The following is a 23,550-nucleotide window of genomic DNA, read 5'->3' on the forward strand; positions in this document are numbered from 1 at the left end:
CTGCTTCACGTGTTATGCAAACTTCTAGTCAAAATTTCTGACTTTTTATATTTTCCAAATTTTTATTTTTTTTTTTTTATTTTACTATTCTTTCTATTTTACTAAGTGTTATGTATTTTTATATAATTTAATTTATTATTTTTTAAAAAAATTGACCTAGTGAATTTGGGCTTGGGCTGACACGGCCCATTCCCATGCCGGGCTCCACAGGAGCAGCCCGGTAATTGAGAAAATGTTTAAAACCTTTTATTTGAATTAGAAAATGATTTAAGTGGGGAAGCGTTTAATAGTGACGAGGAGAAAGAGGAATAGACAAAGAAAAACCCTGCTGTAGTTGTTTTTGTTTATATATATTCGAGAAAGATCGAGCTACCGAATCCAAATTTCAATCTCATAGATCCCAATCTTTTTCCCAACCTTTGTTCGCCTTGATTCCTGTTGATTTCGCGATCTGTGTACGCTCCTAGTTGTTCCTCTTGGCGGTCAATTCGATGGAGGCCCTCTTTCTCAAGTTGCGGAATCTGGACGCTTACCCGAAGATCAACGAAGATTTCTACAGAAGAACCCTCTCCGGCGGCATAATCACCATCGCCTCCTCCATCATCATGTTCCTTCTATTCATCTCCGAACTGCGTGAGTTTAAAGTTGTTTTTGCCTAGATTGGTTGAGTGAGATGCAGTTCGTAGGGGTTTGACCTTGGTTAAATCTAATTTTAGCATCAGAAGGGTTCACGTCATCGTAGTGTTCCTGTTTGAAGAATAGAGCTCAGAGATTTTTGCACGATTATAGGGCGATTTTTTTTTTTTTTGTAGCGTTGAACTACTAACTACAGTATTTTTGGCTGGAATTTAGGCTTCTGGAGGAGATCATCCCATGCAATTATAGTTCTTTCTTCCATTTTTTTCCCAAGTAGAGGATCTATATGTCTAGTGATTTCATCATAAATAATGTTCTAAAATCTCAATAAACTAACGATTTCAAGTTTTTATACTCCCTGTTCTTCATATTATCATGTAACTGACCTATTTATAACAGTTGGGACTAATGGTGGGCTAGCGTGTTGAAATGAGGCTGAATCAATCATTTTGGATTTCTCCCCTTATCTTCATATAATCATGCTGCCGACTCATTTTTAACACTGTAATATACAAGTGGACTCTTCTTCCTCTGTTGAATATAGTGATCTTGCCATGGGGAAAATGTTGAATTGCAAAGCCAAATGTATTGATGCACCATTAGAAACTTTAGGAAGTTCTCCTAGTTGTTAATATCATTGATGTCCTTTGTGGTTAAGCTCATTTTCCAATCTTTTGTGTATACAGGTTTGTGCTTTTGTACTTCAAAATGCATTTCATCTCAGTTTGTTTCCTTTTTCCCCTTTTGTTATTGCAGGGTTGTATCTTCATGCTGTTACAGAAACAAAGCTTGTAGTTGATACTTCAACAGGAGAAAAGCTACGGATCAATGTAATATTTATACTGCTAAACTTTTAAGATTGCATATAGTACATATCTTTGATTTTTTTTAAGGACTGCATTTTGTCATACATGATTCATCTCAATGTTCTCTTGTTTTATCTTGTTCCCCCTTCCCACACATGTTTCCTTCATTATAAGTGCAGTTTGATATCACATTCCCTGCCCTTTCTTGCTCTATGGTCAGTCTCGATGCAATGGATATCAGTGGAGAAGAGCATCTTGATGTTGTATGTATTATCACTAGAGTTTTTATATAGCTGTATTAAGTGCTCTAAACTGTTACTTTTGACCTTTAGTAATAGGTTTTCCCCATGTTCTATTAACAGAGACACGACATCATCAAAAAGAGGTTAGACTCTCATGGGAATGCTATCGAATCTAGACAAGATGGAATTGGTTCACCTAAGGTGTGTATGACTTGTGTATCCATTTACTGGATAGTACTAAGTTTGTAGGACATAGACATGCAGCCTGTATTTATTTGTTGCCATTTTACACTACAGATTGAAAATCCTTTACAAAGACATGGTGGACGGCTTGAACATAATGAGACATATTGTGGTTCTTGCTATGGTGCGGAAGCAGTATGTTTCTAAGTCTATTTCTCCAGCAGCTTGTCATTATTGAACCGATACTGTGATGAACTATTGCTTTGGTTATCCTATGAAATTACCTTAATAAGTCACAGAAAGTTCTTGCCATTACCACATTTTTGTTATAATCTAGCAAACTCAATCTTTAACATCTTAACTAACTATTCTTTTGAAATTCATTTTGATTAATTGTCAAGAAAACCTTATAGGACAGAAGGACCAGTTAACCAGTGGTTAATGAACCTTGACCTGGATAATTTCCCCCAGGTTGTTTATCAAACTACTTTTGGGTAATTTGGCAGAGGTTTATCAACTTAGTGTTTGGTAATTTGAAAGAGGTTGTTAAATACAAAAATGAAATTCTGCAAAATTGGACAAAATAGCAAAACAAGTCAAAACCATGATGAAAACCTTCACAAACAAATATCAACTCTTGAATCAAACATGAAGAATTTAAATTTTGGAGTTGATAAAAAGCAAAGCACACAAACCAGTGAAAACAAGAAAGGTCAAATCTACCTTCCACTTGTTCCTTCTACTTCTTAGGGAATAATGTTTGGTTTATCACCTTAATACACTCTGCATGATGATAAGTAAAAAATTGACATAAGAAAGTTAAAGCATAAAGGAACCATGACAATATGTAATATTGCCTAAATTCTAACTGGTTTTTTGTCAGCATCATCTTCCTCATCATCATTTTATCATCACCATCAAGCTATGCTAGTTCTAATTATTTAAGGTTATCTATATGGATCTTATCCCTCCATCAAATTCTATGCAAGACTTCATTATTTATAAATTTATATTTTAACTGAAGTTTTCTTGGTCTTACTTCTTGGTCTTCTTTGTACCTTATAACTTCAGCTCTAATTGATTCAATTGTCTCTATTAATTATCATTTATGAATTTAAGTTTAACCTTAGTGATCCATTCAGTTTGAAAACATTAAATATTAGTGTTGACCTGTGAGATTATGTAAAACGTGGTGCTGGTCTGAATAACTGAATTGATGAGAACCTGCTTCTTGTCCTGTCAGTATGCTTGACCTACATGTGGTAGGCCTAAACTATTTGTCCTTTTCCCACTAATGTATTGCACCTCTGTTGGAGAGTTTTCTCCTTAGGATCTGTTTTAACTTTTAGTATGTTGAAGAACATGAAAGTCTCAGTGGCTATTGAGCTTGTCCATTCCTTTGAGATTTAATCACCTTTCAATCTGATTCTATTGATGATATGTTAGTTCATATGCTCAAGAAATAATCAATTTCGTCTCAAATTTTCTTGTACTTAATAAAAGTTAAGATCTATTCTATGTAAATATGTGTTCCTAAAATTTATTAAATTTCTTTCAACTGATTACTAATTGAACCCTATTTTCAGTCTGAGGAAGATTGCTGCAATTCTTGTGAAGAAGTTCGTGAAGCTTACAGAAAGAAAGGTTGGGGCCTGTCAAACCCCGATCTGATTGACCAGGTACTATTGCCTATAAATTCTTGGTATCTCAACTTGCCGTACTGTTTCTTGAATGTTTATACTGCAACTTATGAACCTAGCCATTGTAAGAAACCATCATCTTAAAATGACTAGAGATTATCATGGGAATGATTCAAGCTATATCTTCTCACATTCATTCTAACTTTCCTGACTGGCTTAGTTTTCTCAAGTCATGACTGCTTTAGGCTGACATTTGCGGGCATGACAGTCCCATGACTTAGGTGGTATATGCAGGTGATGTGCTTAGTGTGAGACAGTCTTGCCTCCAATGGTGGCATTTCCTCTAGTGACTGTCAACTTATGGTAGGGCTGCCTCTACAACAAAATTAGGGAGGCTTAGTCACCAGGCAAGAGGCCTAAAGAATAACTGATAACTTGACGAAGTAACAAAACTGATAACTTGTAGAAGTTCATGTATATAATTTCGTTAGAAAAATTATTTCTTGAGACAGTAACATGTATGAGTCAAATCATTGACCTAAAAATTTAAAGTGCTTTATCTGAAGCAACAAATAGGGTATAAGGTCTACGAATGATTTCTTAATAAGAAGGTTGATGAACTTTTCCGTATTCTCTTTTATCTTAGTGCAAGAGAGAAGGATTTCTTCAAAAGATCAAGGATGAAGAAGGTGAAGGGTGCAACATCTATGGTTTCCTAGAAGTCAACAAGGTGGGCGGGAATTTTCATTTCGCCCCTGGTAAAAGCTTCCAACAGTCAAATATGCATGTGCATGACCTGTTGCCATTCCAGAAAGAAAGTTTCAATGTAAGAAATCCTGGACCACTCAACCTTGAATTTTTTTTTGTTTGTTACTAGCTATAGTTTTCATCTATTCTAGTTTCAGGGAGCTATATTTCTAGTGACAGTTTTTCCCCATTATCATCATCATGACAGATAAGCCATAAAATTAACAAACTATCATTTGGAGAGTATTTTCCTGGTGTTGTCAATCCTCTTGATGGGTAACCTCCAGTGCATCTCTTGAGATTTGTAAAATTTTCAGTTATCATTTGGACTTTCTAATCTTTTAATATGGAAATATTGCTTGCCTACTTGTTAAAATATCAGAGTGCAGTGGGTGCAACAAACACCATATGGAATGTACCAATACTTCATCAAGGTAGGTTTTATTATAATATTTCCTTTTCACTTTTCAGATTGGATGCTTGAAGCCCAAGTATCATACGGTCATGCAGTGTTGCTTAAATTTTTGTATTCTCTTCCTTTATAGGTGGTTCCTACTGTATACACTGACATAAATGGACACGCTATCCAGACCAATCAGGTAACTTTGATTCTTAGAATCACATTTTCTGTATTTTTTTTATTATACAGTGATTTCCTTTGATGCTATCCAAATGCTTGTGTGATTGTGCAGTTTTCAGTGACAGAGCATTTCAGGAATGACGATACTGGTCGGTTACATTCTGTTCCAGGAGTGTTTTTCTTTTATGACCTTTCTCCAATTAAGGTAACACTTCTATGTGCATTGGTTTAACTGTTGATTGATTTGATACCCTCACAAAGTTGGCCATATCAGCATTTATCATTTTTATCTTCATTTATCCATTAATGTTTTACTATCTTTATTCACTTTAAATTGGAACTTTGGCTTCTGCATCCACTACCATGATGTATTTGTTGTTCAATATTTCGGTCACTCGTAAGATACTTTGTGTGTGTGAATCTTAATTTAATATTCAAAATTGAAATAGTAGTTTTACAAAGACTTCTTTCCAGTCAAATGATCTCTGTATAATATGGTTGACATCTTACATGAAAAATTATGCAGGTTACTTTCACAGAGGCACATGTATCTTTCTTGCACCTCTTGACTAATGTCTGCGCGATTGTTGGAGGTAGCATTCTCCTCATTCTTGTCATGAATATCTAAACTAATTTGATGTTATTTCCATGACTTCAAGATCATTTAATGGGCCATACTTGTTGAGAACCCAATCCCACATTGAATCTTCGATCCCTCATCATAATATCTTTTGCTAGAACAAATTGTCAATTCCCTCATAAATTGTATTATTTTGCTTCATCCTGAGGAGACAGTGTTAATGACATGCTACTATATGTTCATATAAAAGATGATATTTGGTTGCAAACCTGCAAAATTGATTTTTTTTTTTCTTATGCATCTTCCTGGATACTATTCATGACTCAGAAATATCGTCTAAATTTATCTATTCCATTCCACTTGCAGGTATCTTTACTGTTTCAGGAATACTAGATGCATTCATCTATCACGGCCAAAGAGCAATCAAGAAGAAAATGGAAATTGGAAAATTCAACTGATCGACTGTGTACCAAACCTCCTGCGCACTGATTGAAAAACCTTCTCTGACCTTTGCAGACATTCAAAGCTAAGTCGCTTATCGCCATTCTGTTCGCATGTCACTAAGTTTCTAAATATGGTCAGAACGGTACTTCCTTCCTTACAATCTCTTTGCAGCCCAAGATGTCCATTTTGTGTGCTAAACGATCGTCGATGTCATATTCACGTCACGTTAAGCACAAATGTGAGTTCTGGTGCTAGACCATTTGTTCATGCTCGCAAAAGAATTTTCCAGATATGTTTATGGAGAGCTACACTGATTCATTTGGTTGTAGTAGTATGTGTAAAAAAGTTTTGATATAATCTGTCTATTTCAATGCTTGCAATCGCACTTGATGCTGCTGTTCATCGTTGTATTTGTTCAATGCTTGCAATCATTTTATGATATATAGACTAAAATATCATTTTAACCCAAAAACTTTTGGTGAATTTCCCACGCGAGGGCGCCAAATGTAGACTTTTCTTTGTACAAATTCCGCGCATTCCAGAATACTGGAGAAAATAATGGTCCAATTTAGCAAAATCTGACTGACTGGTTCAAATCTCCTTTTCCACATTTATTGGAGAGTTTATCCAAAACGAGCCAGAAATTAATATTAAAAACGACACTTAAACACTATTATGTCAAAATTATACAAGACAAGTCCGATTTGGCCACTTCTTGCACGACCTGTTCCTGGTCAATAATGCTCAAATCATTGACTGGTTCAATTAAAAAATCATTTGACTTGAAATTTAATAAATTAATTAATCATCCATCTTCCTTCCTCTCCTTTCTATATATAGCTAATCTAGTTGCTGAACGAGAGAAGAACAGCGAAGAGAAGATACAAAGAAGAAACAAATTAGAGAAAGAGAGATCAGAAGGAAGAAGAGATCATACAATTAATTACTTAAAGATGAGTAGTTTTGGAGAATTAGAAGTGCTACTGGTGGATGCCAAAGGTCTCAAAGACACTGATCTAATAGGTATTTATTAATTAATTAGTTTATTTCGTGAAATCTTAATTGTAATTTTATGTATTTATTTATTTTATTTTATTTGAATTTGATTGATTTGAGCAGGCAAGATGGATCCTTATGTGGAGATTCAGTACAGGGACCAGCAACAGAAGAGCAAAGTTGCATATAGTGAGTAATTTCTAATTATTAAATAATTATATATATATGTGATTTTCTAAGATTATAAAATATAATTAAATGTGAATTTAATTTAGCAGAGGAAGGAGGGAATCCACGGTGGAACCAGAAATTCAAGTTCAAGGTTCACCATCCACTCGGGAACAACTCGATTCGACACAAGCTTGTGCTTCGAGTCATGGACCGTGACACCTTCTCGGCCGATGATTTTGTCGGAGAAGCAACGTGAGTTCTTCATTACATAAATTTATATTCCTTCCTTAAAATGCCCTTTAGAATTTCAAAATCATTAACACCTCTTGTTAGTAATTATCCCTAATTGCATAAGAGATTATTATTAATTGTGTGTGTTTGATGATGAATAGGATTAATGTTGGAGATGTGATTGCGATGGGGTTGGAGAAGGGGTTTATGGAAGTGAGCCCTTGCAAGTATCGGGTTGTGCTTTCCGATAAGAGATATCACGGCGAGATAAGAGTTGGTGTCACCTTCAAATTTAACCAAGGTAATTAATTAATGCAAATGCTATTAATCTTTTTGTATTATTTTTAAATGAAATTCCTCTAATTGTAGAACAAACTTTGTTGTTGTTGTGTACTTGTAGATGTGATGGAGTGAAAAAAGGAGCTTGGATTTATAGATTGTACGTGCAAGTGCTTGAAGAATAGATAGATCGATTGTACTGATCTTCTTAGTTAGCTAACCAATTATTTGATTTGTTGTTGAAATTGAATTAAATTTGTTGTTTTCTTTTGGAAATGTATTAAATTCATTTTATTATTGGAGTGAGGAAGAAATATTGGTAGATCAAAAGAAAAATTCACATTATTCAATAACTTATTAAGGGTTCTCCTTCTTTGCCACACACCAAAAAGCAACATCATACAAAAAGGAAAAAAGCAAGAAAAAAAAAAGAATGCCAAGTTAGTGATGGATGGATCAATTAATCAAGAATTAATGATTAATTACTCCATTGATCAAGATTAATTAACATTTTGGTCAAGTGCGCCTCTATGTGACAATGCATGAATTCTCATATTCAGCCCCCGGAGCATAGTTGAATTGGTTACGATGGAGCAGAGTTGCAGAAATGGACAAGAGTTCGAATCTCGACAAATGAAGCTGAGACAATGTCCTCCTCTGTCGTGGCTAACTGTAGTTTTTCGATTTACCTTCTCATATATGGTCGTGAAACCGATCGTGTGGGGCCACTTATTTCCACCTTTTGCAAAAATGAACCACACTCCTAAAATTATATTTAATATTGATTATTTAGTTAGTTGAAAAATATTTAGTAAATCTTGTATGGATTTTAAAATTTTTAAAGGAAAAAAATTAATTTCGCTCCTATAAAAGTTTCTCTGTATTTGTTTTGTTTAAATATGAAGGAAAAAAATTGGTAGATTTATCAAATAGTTTTCTGAATTTCAGTAATTTCATATTCGTACCTGGATTGTCGGCTAAAAATCTTATAGCCACCCACCCGCCGATCGGCACGCCGACGGTGTTCCTCTCCACCGGATCCATGAAGTTGAATCCGACCGAATCTTTGACTGGGTCAAAGTTGCCGGAGCCATGTCGACGATGAAAAAGTCTGATCCTCTTGATCTGTCAAATTTTATCAACTATTTTACTGAGCTTAAGTTATATATCTCCATAATAATATGATATTATTTAATTTAAATCTAAATTTTATGATTTTATCCAAAACAACTCATAACAATTAAGATATTTTTTATTTTATAAATTTATGATTTTTTTCATATATTCTTAAATGTGGAATTTTTATTGTAATCCCAATAGAACAATCCCTAGGTCACCTAGAATCGAACCACAATTGAACTTCTATAGTCCATCAAAACTAGCCAAAAGTCATTGATCTTCTAAAAAGGGAGGCATGTCTTAATTTTGATTAGATAAATGTGTATGATCCTAGGTTTTGCCTTCAATTCAATTCAAGCATGGTACAATAATTGAAGTCTTATAATGTTCTTAAAAATATAAGATTTTTTATTTTATTTTAAGTGGTTAAGTGGTATTTTTAAAAGATATATTAAAAGATTGGTAGTTAAATCACTATTTTTTAAATAGAGATATTTTAATAATAAAATAAACTTCTTGAAGGATATATTAAAAGATTGGTAAATATTAAGGGTGATTTTCAAAAGTACCCTTCATTATTCTCTCCCGCGTCGCTTCCTTAATTATTGCGGGTTCTTTCTTTCGCCGTCCTTATATTCGGCAATGCGATCGAATCGAGGGCTCAGCTCAGCGATTTGATCGCCCCTCCTCCTCCTCCTCCTCCTCCTGCTCACGGCGCCGCCGCCTCCTCTGAAACCCTAGTTTATCAATTCCTATCCCCTTCATAGATCTCCTCCCGGCTTCTTCCCCTCGCTAGCAGAGGCGTCAACTCGATGGAGAGGGACGCCGTTGCTAGTGGCTTCGCCGATATGGTAGGTTTTCTCGCCCCCTTTTCTTCCCTGCGATCTTAATTCCAATGTTGTTCTTCTCTGTCTTGACGGAGAATGAGGTGCAGGTTCGTGTGCCTTCGCATCCCCTGATCAAGCATTGGGTATCCGTGCTTAGGGACGAGGAGACTCCGTGCGCCGCCTTTAGTGAGTCGTCCTCAAATTTCATTTTGGATATATCTATGTGCAGATTCAGAGTTTCTCTTGATTGATATGTTGGAATGTTGATTCCTTTTTTACGTCGGTGATCTGTATATGGATTATTTCTTCATTGCATAATTGTCCAACTATCTGGAGGGCCTTTCTATATTGTGAAGATAACTAAATTTAATATTTTCCACTCTGGATATGATCCTCGTAGCCCTAGAGTTCTTCCTTTTTGAATGCTGAGTGTTACTAGAGTTTCTATGATGCAGAAATACTGCTACAGTTGGCCAACTTTTCATAAAATTTTGCTAGTTTTAGCATTGTCAAAATACTTGAATGCTTTTCCAACCCTAGCCATTGACAAAATTTCTGTAAAATTTCTCTAGTTTTACTATTGTCAAAATACTGAATGCTTTACAAACACTAGTCATCTTCATCCATGATTCATCGAAAGGCAATAACTTGACTAGGGTTTGGAACGTACAGAGGAGATTTTAATGACATTGAAAATTTTTGGAGAAATTTTCCAATAGAAAGTCAAACTTTGGAGATGAAATGAAGAGCTCACATGTTCTCTAAATTTATAATAAACTACAGAATATCAATAAAAAGTTGCAAATTATTAAAAACACAAGAGAACAAGTGTTGGTAGTGATAGAAAATATATCCAAAATCAATTTGTTATTTGTTTTTCATATACTATGATTTAGATTAAATTTTCTAAGTTAATTTTTGAGTGCTCAAATTCACCAATTGGATTTGATATGCAGCCATCACTATTGGTCAATACAAGTTTTTGACCCATAGCCTTTGTCCTTCAGTCCATCACAGGATTGTATTTTGACAAACATCACTTTTTAGGTCATGTTTCTGTTGATTCATAATGTTGATGTGTTGATTATTATTTGTATCTTTTCCTTCTTGCTAGGGACTGCAATGGCTGAACTTGGTAGACTACTCATCTATGAAGCTTCTAGAGATTGGCTGGTAGGTTAAGGAAAATTCTTATGGTTATCCTGAAACATCTAATCTTATTTTCTGAAAAAAATTGGTTGGCTTTGTTTTATCAAGTTAAGAAGTGGTCAACCTATGGCGGATATGAAGTAATTAAATGCTAATGCTGGATCTTATTCATGAAGAAAACTTTTACAAACATATCACATTTGCTGAATTGTGTTATACATGGAAATTCTTTAGTGGTTACATTTAAGACACTTGGATTTATTATGTAAGTTAACTAGCAATGGTACATATATAATAGATATATGAGAAACATGTGATATTGTACATCCACTACGGATTAGTTTTTTTAATTTTGTCTTGAAAATCAATCCTCACATTCAATGACTCTCCTATAGCAATTGTTGAGGAGCAGCAGGGCCAGTAACCCATAATGATTTTCAGTACTCTACCAATAAAGAGTATCTAGGCTGTCTACACTCCTAGGAGCTCCAACTCTAGCAAGGTGTGGATAGACAATATTACGAGTCTCTGCTAATTTCCCTCGTGTAGGTCCTTTATGTTGCCAAATTGAATTTGGATTCATAGCATCAGGCCTGACAGCTTCTAAATATTTATTTTCAATAATGCAAAATAATCTAGAAGGTTTCAACTTAAACTACAAACCATATTACTGAGATTTTATTTAGCAGCTTATCATTAGATGGCTATTTAATCTGTATGAATGCATCTAATTTAAGCATAAAGAAATTAATAAATGTGACTTCTTTCATTTCACTTATGAGAAGCTCCAGTAGGGACAGCTAATTGTGTAATAAAATATGTAAACATTGCCACCTATGCTTTTTTAATTTAGATTACAGCTATTAGTATAGCACTAGCTCAGCTCCTAACCAAATCCCAGGTATCACAAATTCAATGGGTATGCATATCATTCTAATGCAAAAAATAAAAACATGTTACATTGCATGTTGTTTTCAAGTGCTTACTGTTTTGTATCAGAATAATGCCTTGATCTTGTAACTTTTGTTCTTCATTTTGACACTGCTATTTTTTTCTCCAACCATTTACAATGTATGGTTCTAATTGTTTCTTCATTTGCAGCCTCTTGCCAATCGAAAGATACAAACTCCAATGGCTGTTGCTACTGCTGAATTTGTCAATCTAAATCAACCTATACTGGTCTGGCATTTTTGATGTTTTTTCATATTATTCATTACATATACCATCATCCTGTTGTATACTGTTGTTTTATACAGAAAATTGCCTTGATCTATTATATGCCATTTCATTTTTTAACTGTCATTTCTCACATTGCAGATAGTTCCCATCTTAAGAGCTGGTCTCGCTCTAGCGGAGCATGCTTCATCAGTTTTGCCTGCGACAAAAACCTATCACCTAGGTGAGGACAAATTCCTATGTTTCATATTGTCTGTACTATGAAACCTATTATTTTTCTTCTTTTTTCAAGGGAAAGTACCTTATGATGCCTTCACTGTATACTTTATGCAAGGTTCTGTGTTCAACATGATTCAATTTAATGTGTGTGGATTTCCATTTTCAGTTTGCCTGATTGAGTATCATTAGCAAATTTCCTTTTATTGTATAACTATTTTCCCTATGAAATGCTTTGAAGTTTTAACCTAGTTGAGTATCAGTAAACCTTCAAAAAACTAGCCTTTTCTGATTTTTGTGTAGATTCATCACTCAGCCAATCTAAAATCTACAAAAAATTTCAGAACAGAATTTTTGAATGTTATGTTTTCTATAATTGCATGGTTATTTTGACTAATTCACGATCATTGTGCAATTGAAGGCATGTGTAGAGATGAGATGACTCTAAAACCATCTGTGTATCTCAACAAGTAAGAATACTCTTTATTTCTCATGTCTGAATCTTTTTGTTATTTTATTCAGGTTATTGGATCAAATTTATATCTTATCTTGTTAATAGATGCTTTTCTCTTATCCTAACCCCTTCATTGTTCTTCACTTTCTATAGCCATTAACCATCAGATACTTTTAAACAATTTTAAAAAATAATCATAATTCATTTATGAAGAGTGGAACATCTGATATTGCTTTTAAAAGGTTTTTCATTTTCTAAAATATTTCTGGGCAAAGGAAAGTTTATTCTGTAATGTTTGTGCATATATATACCAAACAAAAGAATTCCATGATCTTGTTTCTGGTCCATAACCTTGACATTGATTCTCATGGACCTTTTTTATTATTCTCTTCGATAACCATGAATTGATTAAAGTTATTCATCAAAATAACAATCTAAGCTATTATTTGGCATTCCTCATCAATTAAGTATTGTTTCTTATATTTTGTCAAACTTAAGTGTCTATGAGGAGAAAAGAGACAACTGCTGATTTTATTATCCTTTTTGGAAATCTACTTGCTTGTTTATTCTATCAAATGGGAATATTTGATATGTTCAATGATTGGTTGTGATCCTGTTTTCTTTTCAAGCAAATGTTAGCCTGACTGCATATGCTGATGGCACCATCTTGCGTATATTTGCTGATCCACAATCTCTGTTCTTATAGATTACCTGATAAATTTCCTGAAGGAGCACAGATTCTTCTTGTCGACCCAATGCTTGCAACTGGTATCTTTTTAATGTTGCGAGTATATTACTATATATTGTAATTTTTGTACTGCACTCCTGTGTTTAGTATGTAAAATATTGCAAGTAGTGGGTTGTAGTTGGTACCCCAAACACCTGGGCTCATGGCTTATTGTTATTTATTTTCAGTGATACCAGTTAGTAGTTGGTATTACCAGCTCTAAATTTCACTCCATGTAGAAACCATTATTAAACCTATACTATTGAAGTTGTTTATAGATTAGATGAGGATCCAAGACCTGCCTTGCAATGGAATCATTTGCCAGTTCATGTCTGACTTAAGCTAACTCATGACTTAAGCTAACTCATGATACGAGTTGCAGAAGGGAACACTTTGTTTTGTACATCTAGTCAGCATATAGTTAATGGCAGCTGTACTTTCTGCCATGCCGATGCTCATCTTTGCATCGCTTTGATTGCTGGCGAAGATAGCAATATATTGAGGCAACCAAGCATGCCCATTAGCCATTTCTGGGCACATATTGTTGGAGAAAAAGCATTCCAAAGAAAGGGTAAATAAATAGTGGTTCACAAAGTGGCATACCGATATGTAGAGCTGCAGATGCAGTAGAAGAGATTACACTTTTTATTCAAATTCTCTTCATTATTCAAAACTAACTATTACTGAATTATACTAGACCAAATCATTTATCACTCACCTCTATCTGTTTCTGGTCTCTTTCAGGTGGCACTGTAGTCGCAGCAATCGAGCTGCTAAATGACCGTGGTGTTGTCAACAAACAAATAACACTTGTAAATTCAAAAAGCTTACTTTTGTTTTTTTCCCCCGATCAGATGTGCATTATCTGTGTCACGTTTATCTTTGCTTACTTCATTCTAGATTTCTGCTATCGCCGCACCTCCAGCACTTCAGAAGCTTAGCGAGAGGTTTCCAGGGTAGGTCTAAATTTGCTGCCACATCATTGCATAGATTTACCTACTGACTGACTGCCTGTTTTCTTTCCAGGCTTTGTGTGTACGCTGCAGTTGTCGATCCCATTCTAAACGAGAAAGGGTATGTTTTATCCAAACAGAAATTCTGTCGTATAGTTGTCTGCCATTTCATTATTCGAATGCTTTTAACTTTCTTTCTAACTTTTCGTTGTCAGGTTCATAGTCCCCGGTTTAGGAGATGCTGGTGACCGCAGCTTCGACACTTAGAACGTGGCAATCATAGGCCTTCATTCATCCTTGGGTAGCAATAGCATAGCCTCTGCATCTTGTCCTTCGAAAATGATGCCACTCGGTCTCGGTGGTGGATGTTTTGATTAGGAACCATTTTATTTGGATATATTTAACCCCTTGTTTTTCAGAGCATATTTAAATGTGGCTCAACAAATGCATGCATGATACTTGTGCTTATTTTTCTGAGAAGAATTTTACATGAACTGAACCATGAACCATGAGATACCAACCTTTCCATGAATGCAGTGGGTTCATCATCGTGGCAGCGTGGTCACTTCACTTAGACTAGTTAAGTTGGCTCTCATTATTTGGCTTGCTTGATCATGAGGAACCAGATGGCTTCAATTGGACCATTTTCAAAATATTAACAAGTTTAATTCTCTAAAAAATCAAACTAGACGAGTTGAGCAAGTTGGAAAGGCTCATTGGGTTAGATAGGCACAATAACCACTTCTCCGGCGGCATTCCGGCCAAAGTCCTCTGAGCTTCAGTTCTTTGACACACCAGGCGCCGAGCTTCACAACCAGCTCGCAGGCGGGTCTTCTAGAGTTGGTGTGTGGTTCAAAAGGCTAGTCCAATTAAATTGAATAAATTGATTAAATCGATCGAATTTAAAAATTCTATCAGTTTATTTTAAAATTTTAATTATTTTTTTAAAAAAATTTAATTAATTCAGTTTGATTTTGATTTTAAAATTTTTTATTCAATAAAATTGAATAAATTAAATTAAAAAAATAATTTATAAATATGTAAGTAAATAAATTTATAAAATTTTAATTAATAAAAATTTTTTATAATATTTAAAAATTTAATTATTTTAATTAATTTAATTAAAAATTAATTAATATTTTATGGATTTAGATTTATTTAATTTTTATTTAAAAATTTAATTAATTAAAAAAATTAATTCGATTAAATTTAATTTTAATTAATTTAAGTCAATTTGATTCTACTCGAGGAGCAGATAATCCAATAAACTGGCTGGAGTTTAAATTTCTTCATATATTTTAATGTATTTTTTATCGTATGAAATTATTTTTCATATTTTTTAATAATATATAATTATACGAATAAAAAACTCGAGCTTTAATTTTGCCCGATACGGCTGTGAGTTGTCAACGCCGGCTGTGAGTTGTCAACGCCGCAATCATACTCTTTTCCGGAATCCACTGCGGCTGCTGACCTAGCGCCGCTCCAATTAGGGTAAAAGTTAGTTTTTTTTTTCTTTTTTGTTTTTGGGGTTTGTTTCGATAAGGCTGTTGTTATCTGTTGTATTTCCAATTATAGGCAATCATACTCTTTTCCGTTTCGGACAAGAGGGAAATGAAGGAAGAAGATGAAGCGGACGAGACATCTTCCGGTTCTCCATTTGCATCCACTGTTGTTGCTTATTTCGAGTTAGAACGAGGAGGAAGTGGACAATTGCATCCTTTGGCATTGATTTTGTTCCGTTTGAGGTAAATCTCATGGTTATTTGACTGAGTTTTTCCCTTTTTTATTGTGTGATTCAACTTAATGATACAGTTGCATTGCTTCTGAGATTACAAACTAGCTATATGTTTGTCTTAGTTAACCCCAAAAGGCAAAACTTTGGCTTGATCACAGAATTCTTCTCATTTTCCCTGAGCTTCCAAGGTCTCGAAGGTAGATATCGTATTGCATGTCCCAAATTTGGTTAAAAATAAGCATGAGTCCTATTGTTTGAAGATTTTATGGTAACAAGACAGTAATGTAACTGAGAAAAGAGGATATTGTGTTGTTAAATGATAAGAACTCCTACACTTCTGCAAAATTATGGAACTCAGGCTCAGCCATCGGCTCATTATCCTAAATTTCCTAAGTGGTTAGGCACCTAAACAGAATCCGTCATATCAAGGGATCAATCCCTCATATAGACCAAAGAAAAACAAGGAACTCAGTGATCTCAACTTATGCAATGTATTTAACTATGGTAGTTGGTTTTCATTTTTTTTTCCTGAATGACTGATGAAATCATAAGAATTTGCTTGAGATTTTAGGTAAATCTTTGCAATTGAACTCAGTAATACTTGTCAGGTTCGTTTATTCTCTAGTTTTATGATCTTTGCAATTGGAGAATTCTAATTGTACTAGTTAACTAGTAAAGATTATAATAGTTCAGTCACTAATACTCGACTTCATGCAGACACTGGGTATGGCTTCTGAACATGAACAAACCTGTGCCGAAAATGGCAATGCAAGTCTTCACCAAGAAAAGGCAGATACAAATGCAACCGTTGTTTTACACAAGCCTGATGTTCCCAAGCTAGGAGTTGTGCCTAAAACCCCAGAGCAGACATCATCATGCTCAACTCCATCTTCTTCAGGCACTTCATCCGAGGATGATTTCTTCCAGATAGATACGAGTCAGCCCAGAAAACCAATTGCAGTGCTTGATGAGATACCAAGAAACAATTCACAACTGCCACTTCCGATTGAAAATGCACGATCAAATGCAAATCTGGGCATTTCCACTGAACAAGAATTGAAGGATTTGGGGATGGTTCAGGGTATGATTTCTGGATCAACTTATGATGCTACGGGTACCCCTGGATTAATTAATTTTGGCATTGTTGAAGGGAATCAGTCTCCCATTCAAATGCCATATGGACCAAACGTCCCTGATCCAAAGAGGATACCCTCTTCAGTATTTGCTAGGACGAAATCCACTGCTATGATGGAATGGAGTGTTGCCTCTAATGAATCATTGTTCAGTATTCAAGTGGGTAAATCTGGAGATCTTAGCAGCTTGTACAGTAGCCAATTGGATGGATATCCTCCACTTTCCCCCCATACTAGTTCTTCTCCATTAAAAGATGCCGAGGCAGGACCTAGTTTACAACAAACAGTCGATGCTGATGCTGCAAATGCTGAAACCATGGAAGATGTTCTCAAGGCAACCACAGAGAAACATGCTGAAAAGGACAAACCTCCAACAGTTCATCGCATTAGCAATTCTGATAGTGCATCTCAGTTATCTGATGGGGGCAGTGTGAAGAGCTACCGTTCCTTTGCATTTCCAATGTACATGCTTCTTCCAGGTTCTATCGTAAAAACTTATGCGTAACAATGTGTGGCTTACCGACAATTGGAGCACATTGTATTCATGCAGCAATTTTACTTTTCTCCTAATTCATATGAATTGAAATACACACTTGTTGAAAACTTTGTTGTTTCAGATTGACAGCCGATAGCAGAAGTGGATCTGTTAATGGTGGATCGGTGGATCATCCTCGTGAGAAAGGTCAGATGCAACCACCTGTGCCTCAACCACCTCCTGAAAAGACTGAAGCACCAAGAGCAGAACCTGTTAAAGCGCGAAAATCACAGCTATCTTGTTTTTCTTGCCGCTTATTCTGTTGCTGAGTTAGTGAATCATACTGTTTCTCCATTCAGCTTCAACATATTTGTTTCGATCCACTTGTTGACATAGTAACTTCTAAATCAGTATAACTGAACTGTCACAGATGACTTTGATACAAGTATTCTCTCTGCTAGTTTCTGTATCTCATTCAAGGTGAAAGGATTACAGTGGAGTTGCAATGACAAACCTTTTCTCCAATGCCAATGAAGCTAAAGACTAGCCATGCTTGTGTTGATTTAGAATCTTGCTGGTTGTGTTCTACATCTGTTACTATTTTCTTCCCAGCTCATCTAATTTTTGGTGAGAAAGACATTCATTTCATTATGTAATTGAAGATTAAAAGGATTCACAATTGTATAAACTTCATCCACACTATTTTGTGGATTGTGTATATGATTTTCTCTCAGATTCATGTTATTCAACCAAACGAAAAATGATTTACTTTGAGATCAAATGAAGAAACAAAATCTACAAACACATCTCTGAGCCAAAGAGTTTACTGAAGTCCCAAATAAACACAAAATACTACACAAAATCATCACAAATACAGGAACATTATAAGACAATGCACTTGCAAATCGATCTTCCAATGTTTATTCCTATTCTTATTTTACTACTCAATCAATTTGGGCTCAACAATTTGCGCCCTCATAACTCCATGGCTCATCAAGATATGTTCTTGACCAAAACCTAAGTGCTTCTCCATGCTCACTCATGCTTCCAGTTGATGATGAACTTCTTAGCTTTTGCCAGAACTGCCTGTTCTTGTTTGGTATCAATGGACCAGAGCTTGACTGCCTTCGAAAAAACTCAGAATCTTCGCTATGGAAACTTATAGGTGAACTGAGAAGATATGACTCCAAGAGCACTCTCTCAGCTTCGATGCTTAATCCATTGCTAATCCCTGCCACTGCATTTTGAGTAGACGACAGATTCTCATGCCCGTAGGTTCTCGTTCCATTGTTCCCGTCGCATTCTTGGCAAACTAATAAGTTTAAGGCTTGAACAATCTCCCCCATAAATGGACGGTGAGAGACTTCAGGCTGAATGCACATTGAAGCGATGGCTGCAACTTTTGCCACACTGTCAAGTGGTATGTCTGTGCCAAGAGCTGGATCAATTATCGTCGCCAAGTTATCCATGTTTGTAAGAAGAGGGCGAGCCCATACAACTAAGTTTTCTTGGCCAGGGGGTTGTAACATGTCAACGGGCTTCCTTCCAGTAAGAAGCTCAAGCAGCACAACACCATAGCTGTAGACATCACTCTTGACAAGGAGATGCCCAGTCATTGCATATTCGGGAGCCACGTAACTACAATTAAGTTAAGTTTCAGCAAAACTTAAGCATATGTGAATTCACCAGATGCTATAGAACAATCAATAGTAGGTAATTACCCAAAAGTTCCCATTACTCGAGTTGAAATCTGTAAATTTCCCTCATCAAATGCTGCTCGAGCCAGGCCAAAATCAGACACTTTGGGGGTGTAATCATGCTCTAGTAGGATGTTGCTGGACTTGAAATCTCGATGTATGACCCGTGGGCTTGAATCTTCATGCAAATAAGCAAGGCCTCGAGCAGCACCGAGTGCGATCCTCATACGAGCACCCCAATCCAGCGGAGAGGTTTCCTTGTCAAACCCTGTCAAGAAAGTATAGTGAGTGAACAAAAAGATATGTTTAAATTCAATCAATTGCAAAGTGGAGCAGAATCAGCTCATCTTATAATGGATTCGAGATCATCCTATATATAGTTTACCATGCAAGTGTGACTCCAGACTTCCATTCGGTATTAGTTCATAAACAAGGCATCGTATGTGCTCCTCTACGCATATACCAATCAACTTGACTAAGTTCCTGTGGTGCAAACGGCTAAGCATCTCAATCTCCGCAAAGAACTCACGACCACTTTGTTGGTCATCTCTCTTAAGAACCTTCACAGCAATCCTGGTTCCATCTGCAAGTGTACCTTGGTAGACTAGCCCAAAACCACCTTCTCCAATAATACTACTTTCCTCGAATCTCTTTGTAGCTCTTTCAATCTCAGCTAAAGTAAATGTCTTTGCTTGTCCAGTATATGTGGCAACATTAGAGTTTATTGATGCCGATTCTGAACTAAGCCTTCCAAGTCTCATGTGTCTGGTCCCTGCAAGTTGTCATCACAAACATATAAATTAACAAATGCAAGGCAAATCATGATTCCTACTAATGTAATAAACCCATGTATCCACAAAGAGATGCTTCGAGTACAAAAAGTTCAAATGAAAATAAAACATAGTTATCAATCTTTATAAGACCATACCTGATGAAGTGACAAATAATGGAAACATTTTCTGTATACTTGTAGCAGCAAGATGATTGCGATCACTTTGTTTTCAACTGAAGCAGCCACACAGCCATCACCCCCATGCCCAAAAGTAAGGTTACAAAACATGATAGAACGATTACAGCAATTAGCGTTCCACTAGCTCTCTTCTTTGGTTTCCCCACATCGACCCCAAGAGGCTTCATTGTCCTTAAATTATTGTTATTCGCAAATGCCTTATCACCGTCGTTACTATCAGCAGGAACTCTAGGTGGAGATTGAGGAAGTCCTGGAAAGATGAGTATTAGGAAAATTCCATTCATAGACTGCCAGCTCAAGAGAAATGAAAAACATTTGTTTATACTAACCTGGATAAAGAACATAGAGAACAGTGTAATCACCAAATAAGGATGTGTTTATGGCTATATCCTTGTGCCAAATTTTCTCAAATGTGCAAAATGCCGTTGAATTGTCGAACGTCTCCTTGACAGGAATTAAATTGATAAGGACAACTGTGCTCTCAGGCTGCTCGTTGGCAACATTTGCTCCCATAATGCGCACTTGACTCTGGTTCATATAGATCCCGAAAGCCACTTCTTCTGCAAACTCAGGAACCAAGGGGAAGAATGTATATAGTGTGACATTTAGACGAAGTCCAACTCGAATTGGCAATACACAGACACATGATGATCCTGGAGGAGGATTTTCTAAAGGATCCTCACACACTAATGATTTGCAATCTGCATGACAACAACATACATATCAAAAAAGGAACTAACTTTGGCGGACCAAATGTGCGCATGATCTGTATACCCAAGTTTGGAGGTGGTGGTGGTAGGAACAACACAGGTGGCGCCTCCACTGAGCTTGAGGATTCAGGATATGAGGCAGGAGTGAGCATGGGGGAAAGATTTGGCCCTGTAGCAAAAGATTATAAAAAACAAAAAAAAAAAGTGTTTGATTCATTTTAAGGAATATGGAAAGAACAAAGTTGAGTTTTACAATCATTTGATGCATAAGGGGTAGTTAACGGGGAAGGAGCCGGAGTGTGAGTCAGGGAAACAGAAGAGCCTGCAGCAAAAAGTAAAAATAAATACAGGAAGCAGACTTATAAATTTACACCTTTCCCTTTGTCGCTTTAACTTTTATCTCTCTCAGTACCTTCATGAGAGGGTGGAGAAGCATGATGTATTCTGTTGTACTTGGGGACGAGCTCAGGAGGTGGAGTAGCAATAGAAACTTCATAAACCAAATAAGAAAGAACTTTTTAACCATGAATTCTCTACAAAACACTTTATTTTCAAATATAGTATCCACCTGAAATGTGTGGTGGTGGTGAAAATGGAGAAGCCGATGCAGATGAATGTTGCCCTCTCTTGGTAGCTCTTCCTGGTTGGACTGGAGATGCAGGTATTTCTGGAGGTTGAGCATGTGATATTGATGAACCATGTAATGAATTTGAGGGCTTGGCTTTATCTGACACAGGGCTTAACATAGGGGAAGATCCTGAAGGGAAGGGCAATTATAAAAAAAAATCATACAATTTGCATTTTTTTTAACTCTGAATTACTCAAACAAATTACCTTGTGAGGGTGAAGCATCTATCAGTGGCAAATGCTTATAGGCTCCAACTGGGGTTGAAGCAATTGGTTTTTCAGCTCTCTTTCCGCTAGCGACAGGGGAAGGCACTGCCACAGGTGGCATTGAAGGTCCTGCATGTTAGATAATTTAGATCACAAAGCATGTCGATCTAGAGCTCCAACATGCAAATGTCAGTTTCTCTTTGCTACCATAGAAATAGACATCATGTGGAGCAAATGCAGCTTTTGGATCCATCCTTGGTATGATTGGTATTTTGTTGGATGGACTAGGCTGAGATTGTCTTGGGGACGATATAATGGATCCTAGAAAGTAAATGAGACATTTATAACTTGGATCACACATAATCAACCAAGATCATGTGACAATGTGTTAATATAAGACATCATTCAATTCTCTATGACAAGCATCAGTGACGGTGGAGGTATGTATGTAAAGGATTATCCCCATTCTGCAAGGTAAAGAAATAAAACATTGATTACCAGATGAAACAGGAGTGTTTGGTTGACTTTTTGTTGCTGGAGCTATATCTCTTGGCCATTTATCTCCATTAGCATCATTACTAGAGGGAGAAGGAGGTAGCACAGAAGGAATTACAGGGCGAATGCTAGGTGGCACGGCATCATATGTAGGCAATGACACTGATGAGAAAGCAAAACAGGCACTTGAATTTAAGTATGCTAACCTTTTACCTGAGTTTAGTTAATCAAAACATTGTTACCGTTCGGGGAAGCGACTGATCTAGGTGCAAATGCACTTCTATTTTCTGGAGATTGTGCAGGACTGCTCACTTTCTGTGATGGATAGTCTAATGAAGCAGGCGAAGGAGCTATGCTGAACCCTGCAATAAATGCACACAGAAGGTAAGTTAGAAGTCAGGACACAAAGCATAAGTTTTGTTTACACCTTGCAATTATACTTTCAGACGAAAGTAATCTAGAAAATGCCAATAAATGAGTGTAGAATGAGAAAACTGTAGGTAATGAAATACGTATACTCAGTGTGTATACATGAAGTGTATTTTAATTGCCAAAATGAAGTTGTACCAAGTTGTGTTGTTCAATAAATGATGTGTTTGTGATGCTGAAATATTGATAAAGCATAGGAAGTTCTTCGCAACCAAAAATTCAGCATAAACTCAGATCGTGCATTTGATGAGGGGTGTCAAAACCATGAGTTTTATCCCAAATAATTCCTGCCAAAACATTGTTGTGATACAATGCAATTTGCAATAATACCTGAAGTAAAATCCGTCAACCCCATGTAGGAAAACAAAATAAATGGCTGAATAACAACTGTTAAATCACTAAAAACAACAAGGTCTTGACAATGATAATCGAATTTAGATATGAGAGAACGAGGATTGCATCAAATGTGCGATGTCACACTCCATTCACGCACACAAGATTCTGGAAAGAAGATTAAAAAAAAGGGAACGTTTTTCCACAGTAAAATGTGTTACCTTCCAGTCGAAAAATAGCAGAAGCAACCACCACAACTAAAACACAAGAAAGCTCCCATCGCCAACTTATCATCATTAATGGAAAAACAGCTGAACAAACTTTAAGCTCGAATAGGCTTCATACAGCGCGAAAATATCTCCTTTTTAGCCGCTTCCGCCGATAATGCATCAGGCAGTGGCACAGAGCCCGCGATTTGGGATGGGGGTTGAGGGGGAACGGAAGCTTATAGCCAAATGCGGCAAAGATGGAGCTCAGAAAGATCACGCTTTATATATCAAAGAAAACAAAAATGTGAGCCAGAAGGAATCTGATTTGGAGAAGGCAGCGCAAGAGATCTACTACTGCATTAAAGTAGCTG

The 23,550-nt window shown here is 36.1% G+C and overlaps 5 protein-coding genes across 6 annotated transcripts; 4 read left to right on the top strand and 1 right to left on the bottom strand.

Moving 5' to 3' along the window:
- The first annotated feature begins 321 nt into the window (after positions 1 to 321).
- LOC141838624 (uncharacterized) lies at positions 322 to 6,233 on the top strand. The gene is made up of 13 exons (XM_074726155.1): positions 322 to 633; positions 1,393 to 1,466; positions 1,622 to 1,705; positions 1,805 to 1,885; positions 1,982 to 2,062; positions 3,454 to 3,546; positions 4,154 to 4,333; positions 4,463 to 4,530; positions 4,637 to 4,688; positions 4,800 to 4,853; positions 4,947 to 5,039; positions 5,361 to 5,427; positions 5,781 to 6,233. Exons 1-13 carry the CDS (start codon positions 492 to 494, stop codon positions 5,870 to 5,872), a joined length of 1,161 nt encoding a protein of 386 aa, XP_074582256.1. The 5' UTR covers positions 322 to 491; the 3' UTR covers positions 5,873 to 6,233.
- A 502-nt stretch (positions 6,234 to 6,735) lies between these two features.
- On the top strand, positions 6,736 to 7,841 carry LOC141838076 (elicitor-responsive protein 1-like). Of its 2 annotated transcripts, none has more exons than XM_074725467.1 (5): positions 6,736 to 6,881; positions 6,978 to 7,043; positions 7,130 to 7,277; positions 7,418 to 7,557; positions 7,657 to 7,841. In XM_074725467.1, the coding sequence occupies exons 1-5, from the start codon at positions 6,812 to 6,814 to the stop codon at positions 7,668 to 7,670; spliced, it is 438 nt and encodes a 145-aa protein (XP_074581568.1). In that variant the 5' UTR covers positions 6,736 to 6,811; the 3' UTR covers positions 7,671 to 7,841. The 2 variants fall into 2 exon arrangements, with proteins under 2 accessions (XP_074581568.1, XP_074581569.1); XM_074725468.1 differs by having other exon boundaries at positions 7,133 to 7,277.
- Positions 7,842 to 9,307: 1,466 nt separating this feature from the next.
- Positions 9,308 to 14,599, top strand: LOC141838074 (uracil phosphoribosyltransferase-like). The gene is made up of 11 exons (XM_074725466.1): positions 9,308 to 9,505; positions 9,589 to 9,667; positions 10,596 to 10,654; positions 11,732 to 11,809; positions 11,948 to 12,029; positions 12,444 to 12,492; positions 13,183 to 13,244; positions 13,948 to 14,015; positions 14,104 to 14,159; positions 14,230 to 14,277; positions 14,372 to 14,599. The coding sequence occupies exons 1-11, from the start codon at positions 9,467 to 9,469 to the stop codon at positions 14,421 to 14,423; spliced, it is 672 nt and encodes a 223-aa protein (XP_074581567.1). The 5' UTR covers positions 9,308 to 9,466; the 3' UTR covers positions 14,424 to 14,599.
- A 1,151-nt stretch (positions 14,600 to 15,750) lies between these two features.
- LOC141838072 (uncharacterized) lies at positions 15,751 to 18,130 on the top strand. Its single transcript, XM_074725464.1, has 4 exons — positions 15,751 to 15,904; positions 16,612 to 17,489; positions 17,645 to 17,831; positions 17,933 to 18,130. Exons 2-3 carry the CDS (start codon positions 16,621 to 16,623, stop codon positions 17,829 to 17,831), a joined length of 1,056 nt encoding a protein of 351 aa, XP_074581565.1. The 5' UTR covers positions 15,751 to 15,904; positions 16,612 to 16,620; the 3' UTR covers positions 17,933 to 18,130.
- A 331-nt stretch (positions 18,131 to 18,461) lies between these two features.
- Positions 18,462 to 23,267, bottom strand: LOC141838071 (receptor-like serine/threonine-protein kinase ALE2). Its single transcript, XM_074725463.1, is given in 15 exon segments — positions 18,462 to 19,140; positions 19,224 to 19,467; positions 19,585 to 19,971; positions 20,128 to 20,200; positions 20,202 to 20,419; positions 20,499 to 20,870; positions 20,944 to 21,048; positions 21,133 to 21,201; positions 21,292 to 21,369; positions 21,448 to 21,636; positions 21,714 to 21,842; positions 21,921 to 22,034; positions 22,212 to 22,370; positions 22,451 to 22,570; positions 23,192 to 23,267. Coding segments are annotated over 15 exon segments (3,012 nt in total).
- Positions 23,268 to 23,550: the final 283 nt, after the last annotated feature.

Source organism: Curcuma longa, chromosome 11 (assembly GCF_044706935.1).
Source record: "Curcuma longa cultivar G26 ecotype Majalengka, Jawa Barat chromosome 11, ITB_CL_G26_1.1, whole genome shotgun sequence".
Lineage (NCBI taxonomy): Eukaryota > Viridiplantae > Streptophyta > Magnoliopsida > Zingiberales > Zingiberaceae > Curcuma > Curcuma longa.